Source organism: Cibotium barometz, chromosome 5 (genome assembly GCF_041138505.1).
Source record: "Cibotium barometz isolate CiBa-2024 chromosome 5, ASM4113850v1, whole genome shotgun sequence".
In the NCBI taxonomy this organism is placed as follows: domain Eukaryota; kingdom Viridiplantae; phylum Streptophyta; class Polypodiopsida; order Cyatheales; family Cibotiaceae; genus Cibotium; species Cibotium barometz.
This window is the reverse complement of record NC_141050.1, coordinates 26,103,531-26,117,341: the sequence shown is the minus strand read 5'-3', so window position 1 is coordinate 26,117,341 and position 13,811 is coordinate 26,103,531. Positions and strand designations below refer to the sequence as shown.

Sequence of the window (13,811 nt, the reverse complement as noted above, 5' to 3'; positions counted from 1 at the left end):
CTCAATGGTAGCGCTGCTCCTAAGCTCTCAATGACTCAATGATGATTGGCTGATCAATCATTGAGTCATATGATGATTGGCACTTATGTGTGTGTGTGTGGGGTGTGTGTGTGTGTGGGGGGTGTGTGTGTGGGAGCATATATTGATACCAAGTTCTACACCCACTATTGGGCATTGATGACGTTAGTGGGGATGTAGTAGGGTAGAAGCATGTTAACGTGCACAAAAAATGCTGTCCCGGACAATGCTAGTTAGTAGTGCTTGTTAGCATACATTCGAGAGCCAAGAATATGTCCATTTTGAAATAAACTTTCCATAATTAATGTTAAATTTACTCGGCGCCAAATTCAAATGTAGAATCTTTTCAGTTACTGAAGTCATGGTGTAGTGGATGAGCTCTCTCTCTCTCTCTCTCTCTCTCTCTCTATCTTTCTGTCTCTTTGTCTCTCTCTCTCTCTCTCTCTCTCTCTCTCTCGCTCTCTCGAGGTTCTCCATGATCTGTGTAAGCCAAGCTCTCTCTCTCTCTCTCTCTCTCTCTCTCTCTCTCTCTCTCTCGGCGCATTTTCAGGAGCCCCGGACGAAGGGGTGGCTATTTGACACATTAGTCACACCGGCATTGATGTATGGAGCAGCAGTATGGGCGCCAGGCCTTGCTACCCATTGGTGGACACAGATAGAGAGACCACAGGCCCTCATGATGGCACGCATGATACGCAGCAAACCGTCAGTACCTCATGACATTATCCGAGCAGAGTTTGCTGCGCCTCCTATGATGGTAGAGGCCATATTTCAGACTATATGCCTGCTAGACAGATTCAGAGAGATGCCACAAGACAGATTATCATACAGAGCTTTTCAGGCATCTAGACAGTTGGCTGAGGCAGGAGACAGAGGATCATGGTATGCACAGGTCACACATTGGTTCTCACAGCATGGCCTAGACATGGATCATCTACCACCATTCCAGTATGACAGGGATGCACCACATATCCGTCTCTCTCATAGTGAGAGGAACAGAGTATTGAGACAGGATCTATGGCAGCTCTATACACGAGAGACATGGATATCGCCTACACAGCCTCTTCCACCGAAGATGCTATACTACAGAGATCACTTCATGAGTATCACTGATGATGGATTTATAGAGAGGCCTAGATACATGGAGGGCTTTTTACCACACGGCTCCCGAGTGGCTATTGGTCAGCTCAGAGTTTCATCACACCGATTGGAGATTGAGACTGGCAGAGCAACACGGATCCCCCGAGAGGAGAGGGTATGCAGATTGTGCAGAGAGGAGGTGGAGAGTGAGGAGCATTATGTATGCAGATGCAGAGCATATACAGCCATCAGAGAGAGATATCCCATTTTATTCAGAGAGCCACATTCCCTACGCCAGATCTTTGAGGCAGCAGACCAGCGCATACTGGGGAGATACATTCTAGACATACAGCGCCACAGAGAGACATTATTACAGGCTCAGACAGCTCCAGAGGGGGGGCGACAGACACAGATTACTACATTTTTTCAGAGATCCATACCCCTCCCAGCCCCTACACGGCAGGGAATTACTCTCCAGAGAGCAGAGACACTTAGAGCCCGCAGGAGACAGAGGACACCTGGCTTTCGGACACCACGCCTATACCAGAGAGAGATGACAGAGATCAGAGCTCAGTTTCACAGAGAGGGTGCGGAGCGACTGGCTCGCTTCAGAGCACACCCAGGCATGTTCTTCAGGGAGCTGTGGACACCCCCTTCACTGATGTATACCATTTTATACCCCCAGTATGGTACAGGATGGAGCTAGCTAGGTTGCATATCATGATTGTATACTCCATGCATATAGCTTTGCATTCTCCTAGTAATAGAGCTCCATCCCCTGCACACCCAGATTCAGCTTTTTTTATTCAGTACTTTTTCATTTTGTTGGGATGACAGAGGATACCCCATACATGTACTCCGATTTGTCTCATAGGCCGAGTTCGGTCTTTTGGAAGACGTTAATAAAATCTTTCTTTCTTTCTTTCTTTCTCTCTGTGATGCTGCTCAAACAGTCTCACCCTCTCCCTTTGCCTCGCATTTTCTCCGTGTAGCCCACTTCCTCCCCATCTCATAGAATTATGGCGGACCATACCTTGCAATCTAATCTGGTAGGTTTACTTGCGCGTTCAAGGGCAGCAGATGAAGGTAGCAGAAGGGATCCTTTACAGACAATGAATCCGAACTTGGAGGACCCAACTTGTACTGCCATTAGGGATTATGAGAGACAAAGAAAAGAGGAAACAACGAGAGAAGAAAAAACTTAAGCAGGTTCAGGTTCAAGAGCTTGCCTTTGAGGAGGAAAAGAAGAAGAAAATCTCGTCTGAGATTGTGGCACTGTTCAAGAGGAGGACTCAAGGAATTAGTACAGAAGACAAGCAAGAAATTTGGAATCTAGTATCTCATCATCCTGTCGTGCAAGCAGTGTGTCCAGAGGAGTCTACTATTCAAAGTGCAATCATGTGCAATGTTCGTAACACCTTGGCGCTTGTAAAGCAGCCAAGCTGGAATGAGGAGTTGTATTTGAAGCATACAGCATTGTCCATGATGTTGAATTCAAAGGAGAACATGCAAATGTCAAAAGTCTCGAGACTCCTTAAAGTTCCGCGTCGATCCTTGTACAAGGCTAAATTGCGGGTGACATCGAATGTTGACGGTGGAATGTTTTCATTGGCTGCATGTCAAAAACATGCCCGTCGTAGCACAATCACAGATGATATGAAAAAGCTGGTTTACACATTTTGGAGGAATGAGACACGTGTATCCCCTAACAAAAAAGATGTTTGTCGAAAGAGGATGGGGAGAAAAAATTACATAAAGCACCCTGTACACCTCCTTGATGAACCTCAGGTAATTGATCTAACCAAAGCACCATTATTCGAGTACACTAAAAAGCATGTGAAACTTTACAGTTAGCATACTGGTTGTTATTTACACTGTGGTTGTTTATGGTTTATTCTAGCTAGAACATGCTATACTATATATGCTAGTTCAAATCTTCAATATGTTGATCACCTTACAGAGTGTATTATTTATCATATTAGTAATGCTAATTAGTATACAAGCCATACCTGGAGACACATTGTAAATGCTAGTTAGCAGACTGTGTATGCTAGTTAGCATACTCTATGTGCTAATTAGCACACTCTACATGCTAGAACATGCTATACTGTATATGCTAGTTCAAATCTTCAATATGTTGATCACCTTACAGAGTGCGTTATTTATCATATTAGTAATGCTAATTAGTATACAAGCCATACCTGGAGGCACACTGTAAATGCTAGTTAGCAGACTGTGTATGCTAGTTAGCATACTCTATGTGCTAATTAGCACACTCTACATGCTAGTTAGTATACAAGCCATACCTGGAGGCACACTGTAAATGCTAGTTAGCATACTCTATGTGCTGATTAGCACACTCTACATGCTAGTTAGCATGTAAATGCTAGTAAGCATGCTGTGAGTGCTAGTTCGCATATGGTAGGTGCTGATTAGGATACTGTAAGTGCTAGTTAGCATATTCTAAGTGCTAGTTAGCATACTCAAGGTGCTAGTTAGCATAATGTAGGTGCATCTTAGCATACTGTAAGTGCTAGTTAGCATATGATTCGTGATAGTTAGCACTCTGTATGTGCTTATTAGCATACTGTGAGTGCTAATTAGCATACTTTAAGTGTGGTTAGCATACTGTAAGTGCTACTTAGCATACTGAATGTGCTAGTTAGCATAATGAATGTGCTTGTTAGCATACTATTTGTGCTAGTTTAGCACTGTTTGTGCTAGTTAGCACACTGAATGTACCAATTAGCTAACTGAATGTGCTACTTAGCATACTGAATGTACCAATTAGCCTATTGAATGTGTTAGTTAGCATACTGTCAGTGCTAGTTAGCATTCTGCAAGTGCTAGTTAGCATACTGTGAGTGCTAGTTAACATACTGCACATGCATGGAAGCATACTGTAAGTGCTAGTTAGCATACTGTAAGTGCTGGTTACATAGAGTATGCTTCCGTGCATGGCGTGTATACTAATTAGCATAACTAGCATAATAACGGCCTTCTAACTCTCATAATTGCAGGTTGAGCTCTTCTACAGATTCAAAGAAAAGCATTCAGATTGCAAAATAGGTATGAGAATGTTTGAGATAATGAAGCCATCTTTTGTACGGCGGCTGAGAGATAGATACACATGCTGCTGCGAATAGCATGTGTAGATGTCCTTTTTAAAGGACACACTTAACCATATGCGGTCTCAGTCATTCGGGCTGCATGGAGCCCAATGCAGATGTACATGCAGCGTTTGCGTCAGAGGTGATGAAACTAGCAGGGGTTGCATGGCTTTATGTCAAACTTTCAAAGGTGACACACATCTATGAGTTCTCTGCCCGAAGCAGATAGATGCTGGTTACCACAATAGTGAGTGTTTGATGGGCAAATGTAAGAAATGTGGTGTGAAAAAGCTAGAAACATGCTACTTAGAGACACAAAGCCCAGGTAAGAATATCTTTGTAAAATTGTTTGCATATGTGGAGGCAACAGATAAGCACGGAGACAAAAAAAAGAGAAAAGATCTTGTGACTAAAGAAATGCAGTGCTGGGAGTTTCTTCAACTCTTACAGACTAAGCTGAAGGTTTTTATCAAACATAACTATATCGCTCGATGGCAAGCACAACAGTTCAAGGATTGTATTCTTAGATTTCCTGACGATGTGGTTGTGTTGGTTGTAGACTTTGCAGAAAACTATGCATTCAAGGAGCAAAATGAGATCATTTTTGTGCACATAACATACTACCGCAGGGAAGGGAAAGTAGTCAAGAAAATCCACTTCTTCATATCAGATGACAAAGTGCATGACACATTGTTTGTCCAACATTGTTTTATGCTGCATTGTGGCTGGTTACAGAGAGAAGGTGTCACTCCAAAACGTCACTGGGTCTAAGTGCATGACACATTGTTTGTCCAACATTGTTTTATGCTGCATTGTGGCTGGTTACAGAGAGAAGGTGTCACTCCAAAACGTCACTGGGTCTGGTCAGATGGTGCTGCCTCACAATTTAAGGCTGCTAGGCCTTTCTATTTTGTTGCAAGGTATGCTGGACTGACAGGAATGGAGATGAGCTGGTTCTTCTTTGGATCAGGACATGGCAAGGGAGAGCATGACGGTGCAGGCACAGTTGTTAAAAGATCGTTGACACATGAACAGCTGAAGCCTAATGGGGCCACTTTAAAGTGTGCTGCAGATGTGGTTGCCTATTGCCAAGCCAACCTATCAAAGAGAGCAGCTGCATCAAATCCTCTAAAAGAAAGGGAATGTGCCCGTGTGTTTTGGGAGATCAAAGTAGGTGATGTAAACAGGGAGGTTAAATGGAATTGTGCCACGGTTGAGAAGTCTCGCACCTTGCATGCTTTTCGCGGTCACAACCGGCAGGATGCAACTGCCATTGCCACAAGACCATTGGCATGCTTTTGTGATGCATGCATGAACCATAGTTGGAATCGCTGCACTAACAAATCTCATGTGCAGCCTTGGGATTATCACATTCTGATGCCATTGTCTGATGAAGTTGAGGATGAAGAAGACACTCCGACTGATGATGCCCTTGAAGGACAGATCATTGGATATGGAAAATTCGTGTATGAAGGCCACCATGATGCATTAAGTAGTACTTTGTGTGTTGGTGACACTTTTGCAGTGAATCCGGATGCTACAACCAATGATGAGAAAAGAAAAGGCAAAACAGGGTTACATTGATAAGTGGAACAATGTAATTGACAAAGGTTCTTATGTCGTGCAAGGACTGTATTACAAGCAAGTGGATGCATACACCTTCAAACTAGACTACAATCAACCTGTTGTTCACATACTTTCAAATCTTGTACGTTGTATCAAGATACCCATGAAACACATGCAAAAGAGAAGGCAAATGTACACAATCACCCCCGAAGATTATGAAGCAATCTATAACAGCATGCCATTCAGTTTTTGACATGAGCGTCATGGTCTTTTATTCTATTTTGTATCTTGTGTTTGCTTACTACTACCACAGTATATGCTAACTGTGTACTAACAAGCTTCTACAAAGTGTGTGCTAGCTAGCATAAAGCGTATGCTAACTAGCATACAGTGTATCCTAACTAGCATATAAAGTATGCTAACTAGTATATAGTATAGGCTAACTAGCATAGCATATACTGTATGCTAACTCGCACAGTATATATTAACTGTATACTAACTACCTAATTTATATTGTGTGCTTACTAGCATATAGCGTATGCTAACTAGCATACAGTATATGCCAACTAGCATACAGTATATGCCAACTGAATATCAAGTATGCTAACAAGCATACCAGGTATGCTAACTAGTAAACCTTATAATCTCTAAGCAATTCAAGTGTACCCAAAAGCTTCTATGTGCTTACTAGAGCACAGTATATGCTAATTAGCATATCCAACATGCTTAATAGCATATCAAGTATGCTAATTAGCATATCCAGTATGCTAATTAGCATACAGGATATGCTAATTAGCATATCCAGTATACTAACCAGCATACTGGATATGCTAATTAGTATATCCTGTATGCTAACTATCATTCCAGCTAGCATATCCGGTATGCTAACTAGCATACCTAGTATGCTAACTAGTAGACCTTATAACCTCTAAGCTAATCCAATATGCTCCAAAATGCTTACTAGCATATAAAAATTGGTAATTAGCATATCCAACATGCTTAATAGCATATCAAGTATGCTAACTAGCATATTTAGTATGCTAATTAGCATAACCAGTATGCTAGTTAGCATACAGGATATGCTAATTAGCATATCCTGTATGCTAATTAGCTTTTCAGATAGCAATCCAGTATGCTAACTAGCATACTGGATATGCTAATTAGCATTCAATATGCTAACTCCGGTATGCTCATAAGCATACCCAATATGCTGACTAGCATATTGGATATGCTAATTAGACATACGGTCCCAAGGGAGCATGTAGCAGCAAAGCACAGAAGGTGATAATTATGCTCACAAGGGAGCTTGACCATTGCAAGGAATGGTTGGACCTCAAGGGGCAGACCACAGCCAGTACACAGGTTTGTTCCGATGCTGTCTTGCACCTCTCTATCCTTCATAAAACTAGCAAGGGCTAGATTAGTTAGGGCAGTTTGGAGAAACGAGCCCTGTAGCTTGGACTGCATGTGCATCAGAAGTTCAAGTTGGCTTTCAGAGTTCTGCACCTTGGATTTTGCAATTTCCATCTCAACCTACAAAACCAAGACAAAAAGAGCATGGTAAGTACATGAGTTACCTGAGCACATGTACCAAACACAAAGTGCAGAGATGAAACTTACGGACACTTACCAGTTTACAGGTTATGTCTATGTCACTATCTATGGGGTCATCTTCACGAAGAGGAAACCCCATAGCCTCTATGGTGTCTTTGGTTGTCTCTATTCTGACTTCAAGCTCCATCTTTCGCCGGGCATCCACATCATTGCTTTGCAATAGAGCCTGCAACTCCATCTCAGCTGCGTGCAACCTCTGTCTCATGGCCGTGACAATAGGAGTGACCTTCGCATTTTTTGCATTCAAAGCCCTAGCAAGTTCCAGGCCCTCTTGCACATTGTTTAGATTCTGTTTCTCATAATGTAGCTGTGTTTTCATTTGAAGGACAGTTGCCTTTATGCACTGCCATTCCTCCAACCCACAAAATGAAGAAGCTTCCATCTCCTGTCGACTATCTTGATGAGGCTGAAGTGTGGCCTTGGTAGATTTGGCAGTACTCTTTCCTGCCAATACCATGTTTTCCTCGCAGATGTCAGCAGACTCATCCTCAATTTTTGAAGCTGGAAGCTGAAGATTGCGTAGTCTCCACTTGTTTAACATGGCCCTCATAATAGCCCTTCTCTCGAATATCTTGCAAGTACTGCACTGCAAACTCGGCCCAATTGAACCTAATGGCTGTCCCGCTTGCAATCACGGCAGGACTGAATTCTTTCACGAAACCCTTTGCAAACGCAGAGGAAATTTCCATGTTGGTTGGGGCCTTCAGGTATACTTTGTAGTGCAGTTTCATCATCGACTCATACATTTCGGTGTGGATGGTGCTGCATTTGATGCGGTACTGGCTGGGATCCTTTGTTTGTTTGAACACACTGAACCATTCAGCATCAGTGACCTGCTCCCACCTAACCATTTTGGGATCTAAACCCTCCATGGAAAGGCCATAAGCAGCATTGCACTCTACCAAAGTTGTACAGAATTTTTTCTGCATGGGGATCACGACCTTTGGAGCTTTCCATCGGCCTGCACACATCAAAGGGAAATGTGCTCAACTGTAAAGGGAAATGTGCTCAACTGTATTGCATGGAGCTTCTTGTGGTACTGAAGCCGAAAGTAGAAGAGAAAACACACAGAACCCGCACGAGAGAGAGAGAGAGAGAGAGAGAGAGAGAGAGAGTACCCGAGAGGGACATTGGGGAACCTTGAGATCGCTTTGCGCTTTTGCAAGGAGATGGAGAAGCAGAAGGGGCTCTGCGTTTTCTGTGTATAGGAGAACGCGAATGCGCCGCCTTGCTTGCGGGCTCCGTGGTGCTCTGGCCTTTGCACTTCATCACCCCACCACTCCGCTGTAACGCCCGTGCTAACTAGCTTCAAAGACTAGCTCTACCACAACTTTCATTGATTATTCTTTTTTTTTTGAAGTGCTCATTTGAGCTTTTTGTATCAGCCAGAAGTTTTAAATATGATTACTAATATAGTGACTTACATGCCTAAACTTATGCTAACTAGGAATGCTTGTTCACACATGTGAACTAGCATAAAAAGCGTAGCACGTTAACATGCTTCTACCCACAAACAAATTGGATAAATGATTCGGCACAGGTTATGCTATAAAGCTTCATACTACGTCTCAAATGGAGGAAGCCTGAACGTGTAAGAGACATACCTGTCGCATTTTAGAGAATTCTGCGTTGGTTTGCAGGCCCTGAGGGGACACGAGGATGTCCCCTCCGGCTGCTGCTCGTCTGCGTGCATCCTCTATGGTGATGAGGTTTGTGTTTTCCACCGGCATGAGCGTGACGCTTTGAGGATCGCTTTCCGCTGCTGCAATTGCGTCTGCAATGCCGATGATTTTGGGGGACAGAAAACTTAACTCCCTGGGATCTACGCTGCCGCTTCCGTTCTGGGGAGGATGGACTTAAGGGACGATGGACAACAGGCTGACATCTTGGGGGCTGCTGTTGCGTCTTCTGCGTCGTCGTCTGCTTCTGAGTCTTCTTCGTGCGAGACAAGACAGAAGGCACAACCTTTGCGCCTTTTCACACGTTAACCCTCTTCGTGCGAGACAAGACAGAAGACATAGCCTTTGCGCCTTTTCACACGTTAACCCTCTGTAGAAAGTCTTTAGTCTGAAGCCACGAATTTAACTCCCTTCCCTTTTTAGTCTCAAGCCACGAATTTAACTCCTTTCCCTTTTTAATGGAAAAGTGGGCTAACCCGTCTCCGACGGGGACCTCATCTTCCTCTCTTTCCCCTCCCTCCCTCCCTCTCTCTCTCTCTCTCTCTCTCTCTCACACACACACATACACACACACACGAGTCATGACACAATGCATGCATGTAGGATATATTCATGAACATGTTAACATGTTTGTCTCTCTCTCTCCCTCTCTCTCTCTTTCATCGAGGCAATACTAATTATCTTCACATTCATACCAACACTTACACACACACACACTCTCTCTCTCTCTCTCTCTCTCTCACTCGATGTGTGTGTGTGTGCACATGTGTGTATGTGTGCATGTGTGTCTGTGTCTGTGTGTGTACGCGCATGTGCACATGTAGAGATTGGACACAAGAGGACCTAGACACATCCTATGAATTCTTACATATAACTTGCTCAACTTTTACATTCTCTCTCTCTCTCTCTCTCCCCAAGATGATTTAATACATGTACAAAGTAATCTGGATCATCAAAAGCATATCACATAAGAACATGAGATACATATCCATGATCATCAAAACATGTCCACGATCATCAAAAGAAGTCTAAAAAGCATGAAATACATATCATATAGGAACATGAAATCCATATCCATGATCATCAAAAGAAGTCCAAAAAGCATGAAACACATATATTTATGAAATATGGATCATGAAATGCATATCCATGATCATCAAAAGATGTCCATGATCATGGACATCTTTTGATGATCATGGATATGCATTTCATGATCCATATTTCATAAATATATGTGTTTCATGCTTTTTGGACTTCTTTTGATGATCATGGACATCTTTTGATGATCATGGATATGCATTTCATGATCCATATTTCATAAATATATGTGTTTCATGCTTTTTGGACTTCTTTTGATGATCATGGATATGGATTTCATGTTCCTATATGATATGTATTTCATGCTTTTTAGACTTCTTTTGATGATCGTGGACATGTTTTGATGATCATGGACATGTTTTGATGATCTATGAGAGAATAAAGGGTAAAATTCTGAGAGAAGCCCATGATAGCCTGATAGCTGGACATCCAGGGTTCATAAAAACCTACATGTCTGTGAAGAAAAGCTTCTTCTGGCCAGGACTCAAAAAGAATGTACTTGATCATGTGCAGCAATACTTAATGTGTCAAAGAGTCAAGATGCCAGGAAAGCTACAACCTCTAGACATTCCACAGATGAAGTGGGAATGTATCAGTATGGATTTTGTCACTGGACTACTTTCAGTGCAATTAGGTAACAACTCCATTTTTGTGGTAGTTGACAGACTAACCAAAGTTGCCCATCTAATTCCAGTGAAAGAAACCTACACTGCAGTGGATGTTGCCAAAGTTTTTCTCAAAGGAGATCTTCAAATTGCATGGCTTACCCAAGGAGGATAGTAAGTGACAGAGATCCTAAGTTCAGATTGAGATTCTGGACTGCATTCTTCGAAGCAGTAGGAACTTTCTTGGATCTTAGTACAGCCTATCACCCCGAGACAGATGGCCAGACTAAAAGAGTGAATCAGGTAATAGAAGATATCCTTCGGTCATGCTGTGGTGGCAGGGATCAAGTAGGCGCCTGTTTCTTCATCATTACTTGGGTTTTTTAATTCAAAACAATGTGATATTTTTCTCTCTCCTCTCTCCTGGAGCAAATTGGATCAAAAAGGGAGCCAAATTGGTCCAAATCTTGTCCAAATTGGGTCAAATTGAAGCTGGAAAGCTTTAGAACCCAGTTGGACTTGGTTAGTGGCCTCCCTCACCTACATATAGACCCTCATTCCTTTGTATTTTCATCTTTGAGCTATACCATGCTAGTATTATCTTAAAAATTAGCATATTTCTATTATCCCCTATCTTGCCTCTTCTCTTGGGAGCTTGGAGCTTCTCTACTCTCCAACATCTCTTGAAGATTGCTCTTCTCCTCTTGGTGGCCAAGGACTTGCTTGGGGGCGTCACTGCCAATCAAAGAATCAAGCCAAACTTAGAGGTAATCCTATTGCTTGTGGACTAGGTGATCCATGGTAGGAGTTCCTCACAGTTGGTATCAGAGCAAGCCTAATCGTGGAGGCGGGAAAAAGCAAGGTTTGTGTATTATCGTGTTTTTTTCAAGGTCGCCTAAGCCAGGTATCTCTCGGTCACCACATCTGCGTTTTGAATCTGCAAGAAGTAGGTGCTTTTTTAGGTTTTGCTGGTAGGATAAGGTTCTGGTGGATTCTGAGAGAAGGGGGAGAATGGGGAGAATGGGGAGATTTGTATGCATGCGTGCGGGTGGAATTGTCCCGAGAAACCTTTGTTTTTGGACTGAAACCCTAGGTTTTCTCTTTGCTATGTCATTGCTGCAAATTGTCTGAGTTTCATGGTGTATATGATTGTTTACATGGGTTGTGGGCTTGCAGCCAGACATACAAAAAAAGGAACAAGCATGTGCAGGTTCCCATGAGTGCAGCAAGCGGCTGTCTACTAGGGCTAGATGTTACTCTGATCTGGGTGCCAATAGCCAAGCAGATGAAGCACAGGACAGCAGCTGACAGAGGTGCGCAGGATAATAGCCAAGAGAGGGTGCACAGCAGGCCGTACATCACTGAGAACAGGCTGTCCAGCAGGTCGTACAAGCCTGTGAGCAACAGGTCTGGACAAACTGTACAGGCCAGCAGGCAGCTATTAGGCTGGTGCAGAACAGACCGACAACAGGGCAGAACACAGAGAGAGAGAAAGCAAAGTAGGTGGTGAGCTGTTTTTTGGCAGAAAAACATGTTTTAAAGCTATCTATAGGGTTGAGTTTTTTTAAACAAACAGTTATGCTATTTTTGTTATAAAAAATAGTATAAGGGCTTTTTTTATTTGGGGAGGGGGGAGGGGGGGGAGGCGGGGGGCAGCTTTTAGCGCACACTTAAAAGAAGCCCAGTTTTTAGGGGCAAAAAGCACTTACGTGTTTTTTTTTTTGTGCCATAACAAGGCCGGCCTTAGGTCCCTTGTACTCAGCCCGTGAGAAAAAATCGATTGAAGGCAGCCCATTGTGTGTTTCTCAGCCGACTCTTCATCTCTGGCGTAGAGGTGGGTCACCTTGTTTTGCATGCTTTTCTCCAGTTTCTCGCCTAAAACGTATGTCCCCCCCCCCCCCCCCCCCCCCCTTTTGTGAATTTCAGAATCGGTCACATGGATATCTTGCAGCGACAGACCCTTCTTCCTTTCTACTGTAGCATGACTCCACTTTGTCGATGAGGTTTCCAACCATGAGGAAGGGTCGGGGGAACACCTTGAAGTGTAGCAAGAGGAGGTACAATGGTTTGAGAAATCTTACCTCGAGGAGCAGATTGCACACCTCTGGGCAGAGTTTCAGGAAGAGATCGAGCTTTTGCGGGATCAGGTGGTTGAACTCCAACGAGCGGTGATTTGTGCAACGGCTCCAGGCCCGTAGAGAGAGAACAAGCTACTACTGCAGTTTGCCAAAACTTTGCCAGTAAATGTTCCAACTTTCTTATGTAGAAAACCCCCGTTCACACCTTGGCTCCCACCGGTATATGAAACACTGGTCAAGACTGAAAGGGACCAAATGTTGACATCCCCGCCATCTTATAAGATAGTTGTCCACAACTGTATAAACCAGGTACAAGTGGAGAAATACCCTTCAAGTATTGTAGATGGACTACCATAATCTGACTATTAAAACCATAATTCCAAATCCACCGTAACCATAGAATACTTGGCAAAGTTGCCGCTTTTCTGAATGTTCAAGGCTCCTGAATCCTTCTGGAAACTTCCCAAAACATAAGTACGAAGTGAGCGCCAGGGTTGCTAGTCTTGAGAAAAATCACACCATTTCAGGCTGCATTTGCCATACATGTACTGTAAGAAAAACACACCATGTTAGGTTGTATCTGCCATACATGTACTGTCATGTCAGGCTTCATAAGCCACACATGTTCTGTCATGTTAAATGTCAAGTCCATAAGCCACACGTCCTGTCATGTCAAGCTTCATAAGCCACACATGTCCTGTCATGTCAAGCCTCACAAACCACACATGTTCTATCATGTCAAGCCTCAGAAGCCACACATGTTCTGTCATGTCAAGCTTCACAAGCCACACATGTTCTCTTGCCATGTTAGTGGGACTCACACCAAAGTCCTTCCTAGGGATCCATCCACATACATGCAAAAAACATAAACTCCTATTGACACGTCAGTGGGCTCACACTAGAGTCTTTCTAGGGATCCATCCACATACATGCAAAAGGGATGTGCCATGACATGCTCGATGT

The 13,811-nt window shown here is 43.3% G+C and overlaps 1 protein-coding gene across 3 annotated transcripts in view; it reads left to right on the top strand.

Moving 5' to 3' along the window:
* Positions 1–13,811, top strand: part of LOC147638292 (non-functional NADPH-dependent codeinone reductase 2-like) — a 96,435-nt gene that overhangs the window by 63,209 nt on the left and 19,415 nt on the right. Inside the window, exons 3-4 of one of the 3 annotated variants that reach the window (XM_086798202.1) lie at positions 11,947–12,269; positions 12,507–12,532. The exons of the other annotated variants lie outside the window; for them this stretch is intronic. Coding sequence (XP_086654328.1) covers positions 11,947–12,269; positions 12,507–12,517 — 334 coding nt within the window. The 3' untranslated portion in view covers positions 12,518–12,532. Of the gene's footprint in view, positions 1–11,946; positions 12,270–12,506; positions 12,533–13,811 lie in introns of those variants that run through there. 3 annotated transcript variants of the gene reach the window in all.